The sequence below is a fragment of the Enhydra lutris genome, unplaced genomic scaffold (genome assembly GCF_002288905.1).
Source record: "Enhydra lutris kenyoni isolate GAN:26980312 unplaced genomic scaffold, ASM228890v2 scaffoldscaffold4, whole genome shotgun sequence".
Taxonomy (NCBI): domain Eukaryota; kingdom Metazoa; phylum Chordata; class Mammalia; order Carnivora; family Mustelidae; genus Enhydra; species Enhydra lutris.
In genome coordinates, this window is record NW_019154088.1 from 11,906,566 (window position 1) to 11,926,814 (window position 20,249).

At 46.1% G+C, this 20,249-nt stretch overlaps 2 protein-coding genes across 2 annotated transcripts in view; one reads left to right on the top strand and one right to left on the bottom strand.

The window, feature by feature from the left end:
• LOC111161522 (transglutaminase 5) overlaps positions 1 to 13,103 on the bottom strand; it is a 31,901-nt gene extending 18,798 nt beyond the window's left edge. Inside the window, exons 1-4 of the mRNA XM_022525249.1 lie at positions 13,094 to 13,103; positions 7,049 to 7,228; positions 6,663 to 6,908; positions 2,623 to 2,741 (exon numbers count right to left, since the gene is read on the bottom strand). Of these exons, the coding sequence (XP_022380957.1) occupies positions 2,623 to 2,741; positions 6,663 to 6,908; positions 7,049 to 7,228; positions 13,094 to 13,103 (555 nt within the window). The remainder of the gene's footprint in view (positions 1 to 2,622; positions 2,742 to 6,662; positions 6,909 to 7,048; positions 7,229 to 13,093) is intronic.
• LOC111161539 (cyclin D1 binding protein 1) overlaps positions 1 to 20,249 on the top strand; it is an 82,760-nt gene that overhangs the window by 57,532 nt on the left and 4,979 nt on the right. The window contains exon 12 of the mRNA XM_022525274.1: positions 20,073 to 20,179. Within this exon, the coding sequence (XP_022380982.1) occupies positions 20,073 to 20,148 (76 nt within the window). The 3' untranslated portion in view covers positions 20,149 to 20,179. The remainder of the gene's footprint in view (positions 1 to 20,072; positions 20,180 to 20,249) is intronic.

Genomic DNA, 20,249 nt, shown 5'->3' on the forward strand with positions numbered 1-20,249 from the left:
AATTCATGACCCACCCCGCCCAGCTCTCGAATAGAGTGTGTTTGTGGAATGCAGACCCGTTTGGAAGGTAACTGTGTCCAGTAGCCCAGACACGAAGTGCATCCTAAGCCAGATGCAGGGTCTCAGAGCTCTGAGAGCTCTGGGGTCACAAGCCGCATGGTTTGCATATCCTACAAATCAAATCCCTGGTTAAAAGGAGTCTGGTTAAAAAGTCTCTTTTTCCCTCTTCACCTTTCAATGCCCACACTCCTGGAGCCTATGGGATGTTCTTGCTGAAACCATGTTGCCTCATCCTCCACCTCCAGCTGCTGACCCAGCTCATCATTGGCAGCTGTGGCTCAGGTGCTGCTGCCAACTTGCCTTGGCACCTGTGACTTAGTTGGGCTCTGGAATGACTAATAGCATGTGAGGTACAAAAACTTCCCACCCAAGGCAGGCTGACTTGTCCTTCAGGCTTGACATGGATGCCACTTTATCTGAGGCTTTCCCTGAACCTGAACCTGTTTTAGCTTCAGGTAGGATGGAGCCAAGTTCTGTCTTCCCTGCCTGAGCATATGCTCTGTCTCTCTCTAGCTGTTCTTCTTCTTCTTTTTTTTTTTTTTTTTTTTAGATTTTATTTATTTATTTGAATGAGAGGGGGGCATGAGCAGGGGGGAAAGGGAGAAGCAAGCTCTCTGCTGAGCAGGGAGCCTGACGTGGGACTCAATCCCAGGACCCCGGGGTCATGACCTAAGCCAAAGGCAGACACTCAACCAACTGAGCCAACCAGGTGCCCCCTCTCCAGCTGTTCTTGCAACTCTATGCCCCAGAACTGGCACAGTGCCCAACACATAGTAGGGATTCCATGCATTCAACTCCACAGTTGAATGAGAGTAAATTAATGCATTTATTCCCATGTAATATTCCCACTGGACAATAAATAGGATTAGGAGGCTTCTTTGACCCATCTTCCTCAGGGGACAGTTCTATCAGTTCACTTTTCTGCTTTGAAATGTTTGAAGTCCTCTGGACCTTCAGAATCAAAGCTTTCACCTCCTCTAAACGTAAGACCTTCCCTGATCCGGCCCCCTTCTACCTCTCCAGCCTCATGTCTCAACACCTCCTGCCTCATCATTTTGCTTCAGCAAAATCAGATTCCTTGTAACCGGTTGTTGCAGCAGACCAAACCATTTCTCCCCTTTGTGTTTTGGCTAATGTGTCACTCTGCCTGGGATATTTTCTCCACTTTCCTTCACTTGGCTCAGTCCAAACATCTCCCTTCCTAGGAAGCTTCCTTGAGAGCTCCATGCCCAACCACATGCTCCTCCTCTGGTCTCCCAGAACCTCCTGTGCCCATCTCACTCTTTGCAATAACCACTGCATGGTAAGTGACCTGCTTATGTGACTGAGTCTCCATTACACCGTTAGCTCAGGGACCGCGTTGAATTCATTTTCACATTCCTAGCACCTAGCACCCAGCCTGGCCTTCAGTAGACGTTCAGTGTAAGTCCACTAAACGAGAGGCAAGGAGAAAGGGAGGGGGGGTCAGAAAGAAGCAGTTGCTCACTTCTGTTGCTCACAGATGATGGTAAGCTCCTGTCTCTAGGGGCTCTCCAGATCCTTATTTGTCCATGTTAAGTGAGGAGCTGGGGAGGTCAGTTGGGGCCCGTTGAGGCTGCCAGATCTCATCTTACCTATGGCCACCTGGGGGGACCTAGGCTGTGTGGCTGCAGCCACATGTGTTAGAGTTCGATTTGGGCAGGTCTAGGAGAGGAACCCATATCAAATGGACACAAGGGCCCCCAGGATTTCCCAGCCAATAGCCAGCTGGCAGCGGGAGCTGGTCTTCTCCTGGCAACGGTGTTGAGAGAGAACCCTCTTCCCTGGCCTGGTGCTGTACTTCCTGGAGCACCTGCTGGAGGCTGAACTTTATGTGGGAGGCAGGCTTTCATCAAGGCAGAAGTTGCAAAACACTGCGATGAACACAATGCAATTTTTATCAAAAAATCATGTTCTAGAATATACACAGAAAAGAAAATGTAGAGAAACATACACCATGCTGGTGACAGTGCTTAGCGTGGCCTTCATACGCCAAGTACCTATTTTTGCAATGTTTCTTGTAAAGTTTTTTAATCAGCCAGGTATTAGTTTTATAATGAAAAAGATATCAAACTAACAAAGAGGTAATAGTAACCAGGAGGGAAATGCTGCATGTCCCTGAGATGTTCAGGGACAAGTTACCTCTGTATGACAGAACTGATCCTAGGGTCTGTGGTCTGGGCGATGAGGCTGAAGTGAGAGAGGCAAAGTGGGCCCTAGTGGAAACAGTTCAACAAACAAAAACCAGGCACCATCATGGCCGTCATCACTCTTGTCCCTTCATCCTCATCATCATACTCGAAGGAATTCCAGGGTGGGTGCCTTTAGCTGCCCTTCCCCCTTGGATCCTGATGTCCAAACCAGACATGATCAGCAAAGAACATCTTCCAACTGTCTATGACTGCTCCTCTAGCTCCCTGGAGTGTCATCTCACACCTTACTGTTCCCATTTCTCAATTTTGGGTGAACCCTGCATGAGGAGAACCCTCCCACCCTGCTCCTGTTCCCCTCTTCCCATGAGCTGTGAATAGGACTGAGACTCACCTGTCCATAGTTCCAGGGGCATGGGCGGATCCAGTTCTTGTTCCCTTGGTAAATGAAGCCGTAATCATTCACAACATATTCCTGCCTCTGGGGCTCACTGTCCAAGTAGACAGAATCGTCTAGGAATAAAAGTGGCAGGACACAAAGCAAAGAGGTCATTTTGCCCTTCCTGCCCCATTCCCATCCCCAGAAGACAAAGTCCCATGGAAACTGAGCTCTGGGAGCACCTGGTTGGCTCACTTGGTTAGACTGCCTTTGGCTCAGGTCATGATCTCAAGGTCCTGGGATTAAGCCCCACTCTGGACTTAGGGCTCCAGCTTCTGGCCTTAGCAGGGAGTCTGCTTATCCCTATCCTTCTGCCCTTACCTTTGCTCTCTCTGTCTCTCAAATAAATAAATAAAATCTTTATTAAAAAAAAAAAAAAAGCTCTGGGGAGGGCACTGGATAACACTAAGAGGGGCAGAAGGCGGCTGGTTCTTGGAGAGACCCACCTTATACAGTCCCTCAACACCAGCCACAGGTTCAATCCAAACATGAGGTTGAACAGAAAAAAATTTACCTTTGGTGGAATTTCTTGGTTCACACAGCACATTTACATCCTCACCCCGTTTAAGAATGAGGGAACAGGCTCAAAGTGGTAACTTGTCCAAATCACATGTAAGTACAGAGTGAAATTTGAACACAGAATCCATATGACACCATATTCCATGATCTTTCTGCTACACTCAACTAATCCTGATTGGAAAAGAGCAAACCAGAATTTTGGGGTTGGCAGTAACCTCCTCATTCATTTTGTAGGAATTTAGTCTAAAGACAGTATTTTGGAAGTACACAGAGATTTGGATGCTAAGCTGTTTATCTGAGTTCTGTTTATGACACTGAAAAGCTGGAAACAACCTAAATGCCTGGTTCTTGGAGCTGATTAAATAGCCATACTTCTGTACACTATTAAAATAAGATCATAATGGGGCACCTGGGTGGCTCAGTGGGTTGAGCCTCTGCCTTTGGTTCAGGTCGTGATCTTGGGGTCCTGGGATTGAGCCCTGCATCGGGTTCTCTGCTTGGTGGGGAGCCTGCTTCCCCACCTGCTCCCCCTCTGCCTGCCTCTCTGCCTACTTGTGATTTCTCTCTCTGTCAAATAAATAAATAAAATCTTTATAAAAAAATAAGATCACAAAATTGTATATATAGGCATCAAAATCTACACATGATATATTCAGATTAAATGGGTTATATAATAATGTTATAACATAAATTGATGTTTGTTAAAAACATATTTATGCAGAGGATTTTGAAGGCTATTCTAAAAGGGGTTAATAGTAATTTTTTTTTCCTTTTTCCTATTGCTATTCTCCAGATTTTCTGGCATGAACATGTATTACTTTCGTGGTATAAAAAAATTATCTTTGGGACGCTTGGGTGGCTCAGTGGGTTAAGCCTCTGCCTTCAGCTCAGGTCATGATCCCAAGGTCCTGGGATTGAGCCCTGCATCGGGCTCTCTGCTCAGCAGGGAGCCTGCTTCCTCCTTTCTCTCTGCCTGCCTCTCTCCCTACTTGTGATCTCTGTCTGTTGAATAAATAAAGAAAAATCTTTAAAAAAAATTATCTTTTTAAAGTTGAGAATGAACGAACAAAGGCCATGGAAACAGGTTTCCCCTTTGCATTGTCCTGGGACAGTCTGGAAGCACTGCCAAACCCTTAGGTAAAAGTGCTCTCCTTGCTTCCTCAGACTCAGCCTGCATGGTGGAGGATGACCCCTGGGAGAGATGCATTTTATTGAGGTCTTTCACCAGTATGGTGAGACCTGAGGGTTCATGGTTGAGACCATACACATCCCTCCTCACAGTGGGGGCTAGCAGTGGCCAGAACTCCAGGGTGGGGCTCCCCAGCCAATATCTTGGACATGGGCATGGGGTAGCCGCTGAACCTGACTTCAGCCCCTAACTGCTCCCTAGTCCCATAGTGAGACTCCCTGGAACCTGGATAGGGCACAGCTACAAAAAAAAGTCCTCACAGATATCGCTTTCCTCCTCATAGCTCAGGGGAGACCTCAGTACAGTCTGAAATCCACAGTCTTGGAGGCCAGGAGGAGTGTGTATAAGAGAGGGAGAGATAGAAACAGACAGACAACTATCCTCCTTGACCCAGTGGCAGGGCCTTTTCACATGGCTAATGGGTGAGAGCTCTGGGCCACTCAGTGACACTTGCTGTGTGTGGTGGGAGGCGGTTAGAGATGCTAGATTCCAGCCAGGTTCTTTTTTTTTTTTTTTCTTTTTAATTCAATTCATTAACTATCTTTTTTAAGATTTTTATTTATTTATTTGACGGAGAGAGAGATCACAAGTAGGCAGAGGGGCAGGCAGAGAGAGAGGGGGAAGCAGGCTCCCTGCTGAGCAGAGAGCCCAATGTGGGGCTCGATCCCAGGACCCTGAGGTCATGACCTGAGCCGAAGGCAGAGGCTTAACCCACTTGAGCTAACCAGGTGCCCCCCAGCCAGGTTCTGATACCACTCACCTGGCCCCCTTGGGATAAGGTTGGGGTAGCAGTAGATGAGAGGGTGGAAGGGGAAGGGACATCCTCTAACTAGAAGTAAGACTGTTGAGCCCCATTCTCTACTATCAGCTCTTTCTGCCCTTCTTCCCACTCTTTCCTCTTGGCTTGTCCTTCATTCTGCCCACACCATGTCTATATGTCTGTATAACTCCTCTGCCCCCAGGTAGATTTAGATGACAGGGATTGTGGGGACATGTAGTGCTGGGCTATTCCATGTAGCTTTGTTTGTCTAAGACAAAAACTGGAAATAGCCAAAGTACCCATAAGTAGGAGACCAGTTAAAAACATTTGGTGCATCCAAACAGTGGAGTAATTGTAGCCATTAAAAAAGACATATTGATAGGAAAATACATTCAAAATTGAATTGTTGAATGAAAAAAGCAGGGCATTCTATGTACCATATAATCCCATTTGTGGTATGATTATATAATCACACACATATGCATATATGTATAAGTACATATTTATTTAAGCATAAAACATTTTTGTAAGGCTGCACAAGAAAGTGTGAACAGGATTTTCCTCTGGAAGATGGAACTTGGAGATTGGAATGAGGTTTTACTCGTCACCTTATACTTTCCTTCCTGCCTCCTTTCTTTCTCTCTTTCTTTCCCACCTTCCCTCCCTTCTTTCCTCCTTTCCTCCTTCCCTCCCTGCCTTTCCTTCCTCCCTTTTCTCCCTTCCCTTCCCTTCCCTTCCCTTCTTTCTTTCCCTTTACCTCATTCCACACTCAATGCAATTTTACTTATAATGAAAAAATTTAAGTTAACTTAAAAATATATGGTGGGGCACCTGGGTGACTCAGTTGGTTAAGTGCCTGCCTTCAACTCCGGTCATGATCCTGGAGTCCTGGGATGAAGCCCTGCATCCGGCTCCCTGCTCAGTGGGGAGTCTGCTCTTCCCTTGCCCTCTGCCCACCCCCACCCTTGTTCTCTCTATCTCTCACTTGTGCGCACATGTGCGTGCTCTCTCAAATAAATAAATAAATAAATAAAATCTTTTTAAAAATATATAGTAAAAGTAGATGTTAATAGTGGTCAAATTTAATTATAATAGTTTTTAAGTAAAGATAACTAGTCTCATTTTTTAAAAAATATTTTATTTATTCATTTAACAGAGAGGGAGAGTACAAGCAGGGAAAGCAGCAGGCAGTGGGAGGGAGAAGCAGGCTCCCCGCTGGCCCAGGAGCCGGATGTGGGACTCCATCCCAGGATCCCGGGATCACAACCCGAGCTGAAGGCAGACGCTCAACAAACTGAGCCACCCAGGCCTCCCAGCTTGGCTCATGTTTTTAAAATTCTAAATAAGTAAATAAATAGCAACTAGTCCCGCCCTCTTTGTTGGTGGTTGGGAGTAGATGCTGAGTGCATGCAGTTGGGAGGTTTCTGGTAGCCAAGGAACAGGGGTCTAGAAATCCTTGAGCCTGGCTCTCTGTGGCACTGACAAGGGGGCAGAGACAAGAGGCCCCCACACAGACACTCGCCTTACCTGGGCACCAGGGATTGAAGAGCAGGATGAACTCCCCAAGCTGGTAGGCTGTGACGGATCTCTGGAAAGAGTCAATATGAACTTTCAAGAGATACCGACCCACAGGTGCCACAGGAGGGGCGCACAGGCTCACCTCCAGGGAGCTGGCCCCATTAGTCTCCAGAGAGGCAATCCATGGGCTGGGGCCATGACGACCTGTTAGGCTGAACAGGGCTCGAGTCCCATTGGACAGGTCTGGTAGGGGTCCTGGGAGGGAAGCAGAACAGAGGCTCTGTGTTTCAACCCTCCAGAATCTCCCTAAATACATCACATACACACACACACACACACACACACACACACACACACACAAACACACACACACTCACACCCTCAGGGGTCCTCACCAGTCTCAACGACGAAGATGATATTGTCCAGGTCTGGCTGGAAGCCCTGGTTCCTGAAGTACAGAGTGATGTTGAAGGACTGGCCCCGGCGGACTAGGAGGCGGTCAGAGCTGATCTCGTCTGTGTGGTGCCGCACGTTGTTCTGGGAGCTCTGGAGGTCTGTGAGGGCCACTTCCAGCCCTGCAACAGGGCAGCCAGGAGCATGTGAAAAAGCAGGGTTGTGGAGCCTGGTCCAATCCTGCCCATCACTTATTAGTTGTACAAAATTGAGAAAGAAGCTTAACCTCTCTGAGCCTCAGTTTCCAAGTCAGTAAAACAGAATCCATGATACCAGCCTTACATGGTTTTTATGAGGATTAAATGAAGATTCATACATGCAGGTGCCTCTTTCTTACTTCCTTTACCCTCCCTTCCTTGCTTCCAGGACCCTCTATCCGCATCTTGCTTACACTCTCCTGGAGATGCATGGTTTTCTGCCTCTATCCAACCCCTTTTGTAGTCCTGGTCAAGTGTGATCACTCCCTTCAGCCTAGCATATCTCCAGATTCACCCCAGCATCCAGCTTTTGGACTCAAGTTAACAGTTTCAGTTGGCCCAGTACCAGCCTCCACATCTAGATCTGGTAGTACTATGCTTTTAGCAATTTGCTGACTCTCTGCCCTCCACTGATGCCATGTGCCTATTGCCCTGGGAGCTGGGATTCTGAGGACAGTCAAAGAAAGGCCCACTCCCAGGGGCACCTGGGTGGCTTAGTCAGTTAATCGTCCAACTCTTGGTTTTGGCTCAGGTCATGGTCTCAGTGTTGTGAGATTAAGCCCTGCACAAGGCTCCACACTAAACAGGCAGTCTGCTTGTGTTTCTCTTCTTTCCCTCCCCCCTTGCCCCCCCCCGAATAAAAATAAATCTTAAAAAGAGAAGAAGAAGGAGGAGGAGGAGGAAGAAGAAGAAGAAGGAGAAGGAGGAGGAGGAGGAGGAGGAGGAAGAAGAAGGAAGAAGAAAGAAGAAGAAGAAGAAAGAAGAAAGGCCCACTCCCTGCCTTCTGGAGCTTCTAATGAAACACAGATTGATCTCACTGTTCTCCAAGTGTGTCTCCCCGAAAGAGGCTCCATTTGTGACTTCCTGATGTTTGACCATGGTCTTACAGTGGTCCCCAGGCACCTGGGCTCACAAGCTTTAAAGCACAACTGGCTCTCCTATCTCCTTCTTAGTCTTTATGCATTCGTGTGTGACAAGTCCCTTTACCCAAATTAAAATATCTCTGATGCCAACCCGTCCCTTTCCAAATTTACACAATTCTGGCCTCCTCACTTCATACCTAGTGACCATAAGAGCCTCTATCAGATCTCCTGTTTCCTACTCATCCCCTCCTAACACATCACCAGATTTTCTTCCCTCAAGACAAATTGATCATGCCAACCTTTTGCTCTAAAAGTTCTGAGATACCCCACAGCCCACCATACAAAAGACACACTCCTTAACCTGACATTTATTACCCCACCTGGTCTTCACCTACACTTGCATTCTCACTTCTCACCACTCCCATTATGGACTCTCTCCTCTAGCCAATCTGTCCTCGAGCAAATGGTAGCCTTGCCTGTCCATATATTTTGATCCTGCTGTAACGCCAACTTAGAATGGCCTCTCATTCCATCTGTCCCAACGAAATATCTAACCAAATTCCACCTGTCCTCCAAGGTCTGTTGAAGACCCATCTGTTTCATGAAGCCTGCTCCAGTTGACCCACCCTTCTTCCCATTTCCCACTGACCTGCCGTACTTAACTGCATCACTTACAGAAAATCTTAATTGCTTCATTTAGTTAATACCATGCTCATTTTTTTCAATTTTATCAAACTTTTACTGAGAGCCTACTAATTTCAGGATCAGCATGAGAGCTTCAGGTAGTTTTGTCAAGTTTTTGTCTGTCTTCCACCACAAGGATAGAGGCCTAGCTGTTTTGTCTCAGCTGTATGTAGATTATAAGAAATACAAACCAAAGCATTTGACGATATCCAACACCCTCTCATAATAAAATACAAGTAAATTATATCTAGGAAAATAAGTAAATTTGCTCAACCTGATAAAGATTATCTGGGAAAAATCCAAGCCAAAACCATACTTAATAGTAAAAAACTAGATACTTTCCCCTATGTTGAGGAACAAGACAAGGATGTCTCCTCTCTCCCCATTCATTAGCATTATACTGGAGTTTCCAGCCAATATACACTGGAAAGAAGCAGTACAATTATCTTTATTAACATATAACACGATCTTGAGTATAGCAAATCCTAACAAATCCACACACAAAATTAGAACTAGTAGACATATTCATTAACAGTCATCAAAAATTAATTACATTTCATACACTTGTGATGAATAAAGTTGCACCCCTACCTCACACCATATAAAATAATGGGCTCAAAATCAGTTAAGGACTTGAGTGTAAGGGGTAAAACTATAAAACATTTAGAAGAGGGGCACCTGGGTGGCTCAGTGGGTTAAACCTCTGGCTTCAGCTCAGGTCATGATCCCAGGGTCCTGGGATCGAGCCCCGCATCGGGCTCTCTGTTCGGCAGGGAGCCTGCTTCCCCCCTCTCTCTGCTTGCCTCTCTGCCCACTTGTGATCTCTGTCCGTCAAATAAATAAATAAAATCTTAAAAAAAAAAACATTTAGAAGAAAACATAGGGGTAAATCTTCATGATCTTGAACTAGGAAATGATTTCTTAGATATGAAAGAGAAACACAAGCAATAAAAGACAAAAACGATAAATTAGATTTCATCAAAACTAATAACTTGTAGTTTCAAGTACATCTTCAATAAAGTGAAAAGACAACCCATAGAATGATTGAAAATATTTGTAAATCATATATCTGATAAGAGACTTGTATCAAGAATATATAAGGAGGGACACCTGGGTAGCTCAGTTGGCTAAGCTGTTGCCTTTGGCTTAGGTCTTGATCCTGGGGTCCCGAGATGGAGCCCTGCATTGGGCTTCCTCCTCAGTGGGGAGTCTGCTTCTCCTACTTCTTCTGCCCCTCTCCCTTGGTCATGCTGTCTTGCATGCATACTCTCTCTCTCTCTCTCTCTCTCTCAAATAAAGAAATAAAATCTTTAAAAAAGAATATATAAAGAATTTGTATGACCTAATAATAAAAAAAAAATAAAAAATGGGCAATTGATCTGAGTAGACATTTCTCCAAAAGAATATGCAAAAGACCAATAAGCAAATGAAAAAATGTAAACATCATTAATCATTAGGGAAATGCAAATTAAATACCACTTCACACCCACTGGGATGGCTCTAATAAGAAAGACAGAAAATAACAAGTGTTGGTTAAGGATGTGGAAAAACTGAAGCTCTATACATTGCTGGTGAGATTGTAAAATGGTGCAGTTGCTTTGGAAAACAGTATGGCAGTTCTTCAAAGAGTCAAAAATAGAGTTACCATGTGACTCAGCAATTTCACTCCTAGGTATGTACCCAAGAAATTGAAAATATATGTTCACACAAAATCTGTACATGAATGTTGATAGAAGCTTTATTCATAATAGCTAAAAAATGGAAACCATCAAATGATTACTGGATCAATGAATGTGGTATACCCATACAGCAGAAACTTGAAAACATTATGTTAAGTGAAAGGAGTTAGACATAAAAGGTCACATGTTATATGATTCACATTATGAAATCTGCAGAATAGGTAAACCCATAGAGACAGATGGTAGATTAGGGTTTGCCAGGGCCTGGGAGGAGGTGAGAATGAGATGTGACTGTGGATGGGTATGGTGTTTCTAATAAAAAGAAATATAAGCATAATGGTCAGCACATTGTAGGTACTAAAAGATTGTTAGGGCTCACGGGTGGCTCAGTCAGTTAAGCATCCAACTCAGTTTTGCTCAGGTCATGATCTCAGAGTCATGAGATGGAGCCCTGCATTGGACTCCACACTCAGCATGGAGTCTTCTTGAGATTCTCCCTCTCCTTTCTCCTCTGCCCTTCCCCCTGCTCTCTCTCTCTAAAATAAATAAGTAAAATCTTTAAAAAAAAAAAAAGATGTTTGTTAGTTTGAATAGAGTTCTCTATCCTTTGCATAATCATTCTGCACTTATTTCAAATTCAACCAACACCTCATTGGAGGCTGGGCACCATCCTAGGCACTCTGTCTCATTGACTCCTCACCACAATGTTTGAGGGATGAAATGCCATGTCATTCACACTTAGAGATGAGAAAACAAGGTTCAGACAGATTAGATGTCTTATCTAAGCTTGAACCTAGGGTTACTGGCCCAAGTCCTGTGCTCTTTCCATTACCCAACACTAGCTGCATTGCTCTTCCTCACTCATGTTCAGAAAGGACATCTAGCCCACTCTCAGCGGGACTAGTGGAAAAAGAAGTTCACTCTTTTTGGAGACCAGATGACTAGACAGACATTACTAACTGGCTCCAATTCAGGTTGGGCATGTGACCCAGAACACTCAACAGGTACGGCAACATTTGCCTGACAGCAAGCACTGAGGCCAAATCTCATCTTCTGGATATATCACGGGTCAAGTTAATCTCTGCCTATAATGTTGGGATCGGTCTTCACTCCAGATACCAGATGTTCAAATATGGGGCACATTTATTATTGGCCATATTTGTTCTCCTTTATGTGAGGAGAGAAGGGAGTGAAATGATCAGGGAGATAGAAAGGAAATTATAGGAAGAATTTTTAAAGTAATTGATCTCAGAGATAAATTGATTTATCCTAGAGAAACACTCCTACATGAGTACAGAGGCATCCATAAGAATGTGCCTTGCAACATTGCTTATATAACTGGAAAATGAGAAACAACCTAAATGCCTACCAAAAACAGACTGGATAGGGGCGCCTGGGTGGCATCCTGATCTTGGTTTTGGCTCAGGTCTTGATCTCAGGCTCTGAGAGCCCTGCAGCCGGCTCTACACTCAGCTGGGAGTCTGCTTCCCTTCTCCCTCTCCCTTCCCCCTGCTCTCTCTCATAAATAAATACATCTTTTTTTTTTTAATGGGACTGGATAAATAAATTATTTATACCCGTACTATGGGATGCTTTGCAAAGTGGGAAATTTTGAAGTAGATTTATAGATACTAATTGGCACAGGTAGAGCTCCAACACATTACTATTGAGTGAAAAAATATCAAGCCTTAGAAAAATACGTGTAACATGATGATACCATGATACACCAAAAACAAGCTTGTCTTATATTGAATATATATCTTTATTTATAGACAAAAGACTAGAACAGTTGTTTCTCTTAGAAATGATCACAGTGGTTTCTCAAGATGAGGCTGAGGTTGGGGGTGGCAGGCAGGCGACTGTAGCTTTATCTGTAATTATTGTTTTATTTTACTCCAACTATGTACCCATGTATTTCTTGTGTAGTTAAAAATTATAAAAACTTAAACAAAAAATAGTAAATGAAGATGTGGCTGTTAAGTTTGTAGAGCTTGGAGTTCATTCTTATAAATGGTTTCAACTAACCATTTACTCTTCAGTAGAAGGTTTCTAGAGAGGGAGTTGATACAGACAGGAGTGGTGGTGGGAAGATGAGCTAAAATGAGGAAGAGACCTCCTGAAGTGGGGGAAAAAAGGGAAGATATGAAGATGAGAGAATGTTGGAGTTGAAAGACAACTTCGAGATTGTCTTGTCCACCCCCATCCCTTATGTTTCAGGCCAGGGGCTGGGAACTAGAGAAGTGACTTGCTAAATGTTAAAGAGTCAGCAAGTGGCAGAGGACGGGATCCCTGACCCACTCATCCCTGGCCCTGCCCCGTCCCTCTGGGTTATGGAAGCAGACATGCTGGTACACAGCTGTTTGGCTATGTGTACCAGCCAGCCTCCACCTTGTCTCCTGGGTCTCAGGCTATCAACAAATACTGAGGTTCCTGAGTTTCTGCTCTTTCTGCCTCAGTTCTTTATTTACTCTTTTCTTCCCCTGAATCCATTCTCCCCTTGACTTCCTATGGTCTCTCTGTCTTCTTTCTCTCTCTGCTCCAGCTGCCCTGTGGGCCTCCCCTACCTTGCTCCATGGTGGCTGCCTCTGGTTCCTGGGCTGCTCCCCACAGGAGAGCTGGGTGGTGTGGAGCTTCAGGAAACTGGTTCTGGAGAGGTTTTCTCCCCCTCCATCCTCAAGACTCCAGCAGACACTGAAGGCAGGGTGGCTGCTGCACTGCCACCTGCTTACTGGGCAGATCACAACTGGTTTTCTCACTTGTCCTCAGGTTTTTCTTGGCAGCGTTGCTTGGCTGAGAGGAAGTGTGGAGGCCAATGAACTCTCAGGCCCGTGTGCCATGTGAGCTTTTGACAGCTCTTGGGCAATGGGGCCTTCCATGGCAGTTGCTGTGCTGTAGTCGGGGAGCCAGGTGGGGGAGATGAGCTGATGGGGCCTCTCAGGGGATGGAGGGGCCTGTGCCTCCCCGAAAGAAAGAATACCAGGGTCCCAAGACCACAACTCACAACTGAGAAAGCCTGGGAGAGTTCTCAAGCCTAGAACTCTGCTCGGCCTTTTTTTTGCCCTGAAGAGTCACTTTCTAGACATCAAATACAAATGGAACCCACTCTGGATCACCCTTGGTATGATTTTGTAGTATTCCTTTTTTGGCGGAGCTATTGTCTTGGGTGAAACCTGCTGGTGAAGGTGAAACTCAGATAAAAGCAGTAGAGGAAGCAAACTTGGGAAGATTCATGGAGGAGTTTTGGAAGTAGATTAGAGGTTGGGAATGCCAATGAGTGACCTTGATTCTATTAAGAACAGTACATGTTCTGGGAGTGAGTGTGCGGGGAGAAAAGCACAGATGGGAGAAGACAGGTGGAAGGAGGGGAAAGGGCTCTTCTCAGGGAGTGGGTGGGACACTTTAAGGCTCCCCTCCCCCACCCCACCTCCACACTGCCTCTCCCTCCTGTGGGACCCTTTTCTGTGCATTCTCCTGCTTTCTACGTCCCTTAACCTCCCTCCTTAGGAACCTCACTCATCACCATCTGCCCTCTCTCCTGTATTTTTTTATTAATTATTTTTATTAACATATAATGTATTATTGGCCCCAGGGTTACAGGTCTGTGAGTCATCAGGCTTACACATTTGATAGCAATCACCATACTACATACCCTCCCCAGTATCCATAACCCAACCCCCTCTCCATACCCCACTCCCCACAGCAACCCTCAGTTTGTTTTGTGAGATTAGGAGTCTCTTATGGTTTGTCTCCCTCCTGATCGCATCTTATTTCATTTTTTCCTTCCCTACTCCCAAACTCCCCACCCTGCCACTCAAATTCCTCATATCAGGGAGATCATATGATAATTGTCTTTCTCTGATGGACTTATTTCACTTAGCATAATACCCTCTAGTTCCATCCACATTTTCGCAAATGGCAAGAGTTTAATTTTTGATGGTTGCATAGTATTCCATTATATATATGTATACATATACATATATATACACACACACACACACACACACACACGCACACACACACACACCACATCTTTATCCATTCATCTGTTGATGGACATCTAGGTTCTTTCCATAGTTTGGCTATTGTGGACATTGCTGCTATAAATATTCAGGTGCACGTGCCCCTTCCGATCACTACATTTGTATCTTTAGGGTAAATACCCAGTAGTGCAATTGCTGGGGCATAGGGTAGCTCTATTTTCAATTTCTGAAGAACCTCCACGTTGTTTTACAGAGTGGCTGCACCAGCTTGCATTCCCACAACAGTGTAGGAGGGTTCCCTCTCTCCCGTATTTTCGACTCTCGCTCACCCCAGTCTGCTCTTACAGAGTGTGTATCCAGGCACATACGCAATTCACTACCACACACACACACACACACACACACACACACACACACACACATACCTTTAATCCAGAATGGAACGCCTCCCCTCTCCCCTTCCTCCTGCATTTCTGGTCTTGGTGTGTGAGGATGGTGCCTGCCCAGTCCCTTTGGGAGCCACCTTGTAATTCTCTGTCTTCCTGGCCTCCTTTAGGCCATCAGTCGCTGAGCCCTGCCAGTCCAGCTCCTGATTATCTCCTAACATTAGCCCGTCTTCCCTGTGCCCTTGGCCCTGCCTTCTCTGAAGCACCCCCTTGCCTGGACAACTCCCTCCCATCCTTTTTCCAAAAGAGCCATCTTCGTGATTTTTCTGAAGTGCCAATTCAGTCAGGTTGCTCTTAGCTTAAAATCCAGCAGTGGTTTGGGGTGTATGGGTGGCTCAGTCGGTTGAGCATCCGATTCTTGGTTTCCCCTGAGGTTGTGATCTCGGGGTCGTGGGATTGAGCCCCGTGTGCGGCTCTGCACTGGGCATGGAGCCTACTTAGGATTCTCTCTCCCTTTCCCTCTCGGGATGCCTGGGTGGCTCAGTCGGTTAAGCATCTGACTCTTGATTTCGGCTCAGGTTATGATCTCAGGGTTGTGGGATCGAGCCCTGTGTGGGGCTCTGTGCTCAGTGGGGAGAGTGCTTGGGACTCTCTCTCCCTCTGCTTTCCCCACCCCAGTCACGCGCTGTCTCTCTCTCTAAAATAAATGTATCTTTAAAAAAATCCAGCAGTGGGTCAAGTCCAAACTTCCCAACATCGCCCCTAAAGCCCTTCAGGATCTTTCCTTCCTGCCTGGAGTCCACTCAGGCCAAAGTCCTGCTGTTCTCAGATGCAGACCTGCTCTCCTGCACCTGTCAGTCTCTTTCTGAATGTCCTTCTCTCACTTGTCTACTTTCTCAGATCCAGGCTCAAGCACTTCCCCTCCAGCAAGTTTTCCTAACACCCTCTCAACTACCACACCAGGCATTTGGGGGCACCCCCTTTTCATTCCCTATTAGCCAACTCATACACTACATTATAAATATTTAAACTATTTTCCCCCCAGACCCCTGGAAGGTATGACCTAGTCTTATTAATATATCCCCAGTGCTTACTAATGGTGGGGGCTAATAGTAAAACTACTAGTAGACTACTAGTAGTCTAGTAGACTAGACTAGTAGACTAGTCTAGTAGTAGTCTAGTAGACTAGACTAGTAAATTAGCGACATCTTTTCAGTTCCAGACACTGCCTTACATTATGTGCCTTATCCCACTGAATCTTCATGCTATTCCCCATGAGTTAGGTACTATTATTGTTTCTCTACTACAAGTGAGGAAATTGAAGCTTGAAGACATTAAATAGTTTTCCCAAGATGACTAAAAACTAGTGGAGCCAGATTTGAAGGCTGGCAGTCAGACTCCACAGAGTCTTGTGTAAGTGCTTAATGCACTATCTGAAGGATGGGCAGATTTCCAGTTCATATTTGCTGGCTAGTGCAGTGAATGAATTAAAAGATGACCCATGCATGAACAAATGGATAGATGCCTGAACCCATTACCACATTAGTGGAAATGGGTTAGCCCAGGGGAGGAGGAGGAGGCATAGGCAGGAGAGCTGAACTGGGAGGAGAGACAGGAAGGTGAGTGCAGCGAGGGCGAGTGGGTCTGGAGAGGTGGGGTAGCCAAAGAGGAAGGTGCCCAATGGCCACCAGACAATAATAGCCTATTTCATGGCAGTGAGCTAATGAGCTGACTCACAGGTTCAGCTTTTCATTTGATTCCTACAAACCATTAGAGAGTGTGTGGAGGTGTGTGTGCAGGGGGCAGGAGGCAGCACTGATCACAGCAGCTCATTCCTTGGTCCAGGGTAAGGGAGGCGGAGGAGAGCCAGGGAAGCTGAGCAGAGTTGATGAGCACCTTCCTCTCAAGAGGGAAGTAAGTCTGTGACCTGCAAGGGTAGGGCACAGAGCAGATCCTGGAACACTCAAGAAGGCAGGTGTGGGCTCACCTACCTTCCCCTTGGCCGGCTCTCCCAAGATGGGGGTAGGTTACCTCCAGAAGTTTCTAAAACTCAGACTAGGATGGTATTTCTGACCCTACCATGAATTCCCAGTATTCTCTGAGCCATGTTCCAATTTCCTTACCTGTAGACTCAGGGTCCATGACTCCATAGGTGCCCAGATCTGAGGGGAGGGAGGGGGTTCCCCACAGACAATTGCAAAGGGAAGCCCCAAACTGGCAGATCCATGTGTGTTCCTCTGCCTCCTCCCTCTTGCTCTGACCAGAAATGGAGCTGGTCACCCAGGAGAGGTGATTAAACTGATCGGAGGACCTTTGAGCATGAATGTACTTCGAGAATGGCAAAGCTCTTTAGAACGCACTCTCTCATTTGGTCCTCACAACAGTCCTCTGAGGGCTGGCTCTGCTACTGTTGCTGGTATAGTCTCGCACCGGAGGGACCCAGGACTCAGCCCCAGAGCTCTTTGCTTTATATCGCACAATGACAGTGAACAGCATGGACCCTAGCACTACCAGCTGAAAGGACATGAGCACCACGGTCTCCATGAACACCACAGGGGATTCCTGGGGAAGACCAGCAATTAAGAGACTTGGGGGCTGGCTTGCTTTGTGCCCCTGATCTACGGCCCCAGACATTTCTTTCAGAGTTCATTCATGGGCACCACTGCCTGGGAGACTAGCAACACTGGGTTTTTCGAGACAAGCGGAGGGTGAAAGACAGTGAAGCAGGATCAGTCAGGACATATTCTGAAGGTGCTCAGCAGCAGGGTCCTGGGCCCTGGAAAGGACTTTGAGATTGTCTAGCTTGTCCAGCTGAAGTAGGGAAATGAAGCCAGAGAGACTTGCCTACACACAGAAAAGAAAACACTACAGAGTACAGTTTTTTAAGCCAATTTTTGGATGAGGAGACTGGAAAGTATTTGAAAGGTTGATTGTGAAGATAGAAGTGGCTAACCATCCCCTCCCATCGAAGACCCTTGAGGGCCCAGTAGGAAGCCTGTCCACTGTTCCCCCTCCAGGGACACAAGTAACACAGCCAGGAAGCTCTGCACCCCCAGACCAACCTGACAAGAAGAGCAATGACTAAACAAAGGAGGAGGAGGCACTTGGCAGGCAGAACAAGGTTTCAGATTTCCGCAGGAGCCAGCCCAGGTTCTAGGTCTCCCTCAGTGGGTGGGACCGAGATGCAGCACAGCAGTGACAAAGCAGTGACAGAGCCCCACAGAAATGCCCTTGGAACTCGGTGGGGATGGGTGCAGCAGGCACACAGGGTGGAGCTTGCAAAAGCAAAATAAATTTTTTTTAAAGATTTTATTTATTTATTTGAGAGAGAGACAGTGAGAGAGAGCATGAGTGAGGAGAAGGGCAGAGAGAGAAGCAGACTCCCCGTGGAGCAGGGAGCCCAATGCGGGACTCGATCCTGGGACTCCGGGATCATGACCTGGGCCGAAAGCAGTTGTCCAACCAACTGAGCCACCCAGGCGTCCCGCAAAATAAATTTTAAAAAAAAGAGAGAGGAGGAGGGTAGAGGGTGGGGAGAGGTGCCAAGTGAACCCGCAAAGCCACTAAGCAGGTGAGGAGTGGCAAGGATGAAGGGACCATGCCTGAAAACCTCCAGGAGGAGGATCTCGTTTTCTGTGTTTCTGAAGTTTCCAAATCTTCCATGATGGAAATATGCCAATTTATAATAACTGCTTTTTATTTTTGACTGAGAGATAATTGGCGTATAATATTGTGTAAGTTTAAGGTATATGACATGTTGATCTGATACATTTATATATCTAATATTATTACTACAGTAGTGTTACTAACACGCCTATTATGTCACATAGTTATTTCTTTTTTGTGGTAAGAACATTTAAGATCAGGTCTCTTGTTAACTTTGAGTATATAATACACTATTGTTAACTACAATCACAATGCCATTAGAGCTCCAGAATTTATTCATCTACCAACTGGAAGTTCTTCCACTAACATCTCCCCAGTTCCCTACCCCCAGGCCCTGGTAACCACCAATCTACTCTCTGTTTCTAGGAGTTCAGCTTTTTTAGACTCTAAGTATAAGTGATATGTATTTGTCATTCCGTGTCTGACTTATCTCTCACTTAGCATAAGTGAAAGTCCATTCATTTTGGAGCAAATGGAAGGATTTCCTTTCTTTTTCATGACTGAATAATATTCGTGTGTGTGTGTGTGTGTGTGTGTGTGTGCACGCACGCATGTGCGTGAGATACATCTTTGTCCATTCATCCACTGACAGACACTTAGGTCGTTTCCATATCTTGGCTATTGTCAATAACACTGCAATAAACATGGGGGTGAAAATATCTCCTCAAGATAGCGATTTTATTTCCTTCAGATAAATACCAAACATGGGATTGCTGAATCCTAGGGTAGTTCTATATTTCATTTTTTAGGTACCTCCATACTGTTTTCCACAGTGGCTGCACCAGTTTGCCTTCCCACCAACAGTGCATGAGGGTTCCTTTTTCTCCACATCTTTGACAACACTTGTTATCTCTTATCTTTTGATGATAGCCATGTAATGATATCCTTGAAAAGCATAATGAATGTGTGTGTGGCGGGGGGGGGGGGGGGGGGGGCAGGGGGGAAGAGAGAAGGAAAGGGGAGGGGGGGGGGGGGGGGGGGGGGGGGGGGGGGGGGGGGGGGGAGGGAACAGAAAGATATACCGCAAACTGTTAGCAGAGATTTCTTCTGGGACACGGAGCTGTTTGTTATTTTTTCTTTTGTTTCTTTTCACTTTTCTGCTCTTTCCCAATTATCTAGACTGAGTACAAATGGTTTTGCATGAGCCCAGGCCAGCCATTCCCATGCTCTCAGCAGAGAAGTCCTGCCAGATAGCTCTGGCCTGTGCCCCTGGGCCGTCCCAGGCCACTGACCTCCCTCCTGCCTCTGTCTGCAGGCTTGCTAAAACAATTTAAATGGAGAGACCTGGGAACCTTGATTCCAGAGAAGCTGACTTAGAGGGGAACATATTAAGCTTATTTTGTGATTGGGGAATCTTAAAGCAGGAGAAAGAAGACAGGAAGAGTAGGGAGGGCCCAGCCAACACAGCTGGCAGGCAGGCCGGAGGACCATCCAGTAGCAATAAGGAGCTTGTTAGTGGAGAAGAAAGAACACAGGTGATAAATAAAGACTTCTTCATTGTCTTTTCCCAGGATGCACAGCGGTTCCAACAGAGTTTTATTCACCCCCAGGCAGGCCGGGAAGAGGACGGAGAAGGAACAAAGATAACATTACACCTTCAGGAGCAGAAAACACCAAGGTGGGGCTGTGAGGAAGGGCCTCAGGAGGAGGAGGGGAGGGCCTGGTGGGGGGGGGGGATGAAGAAGGGA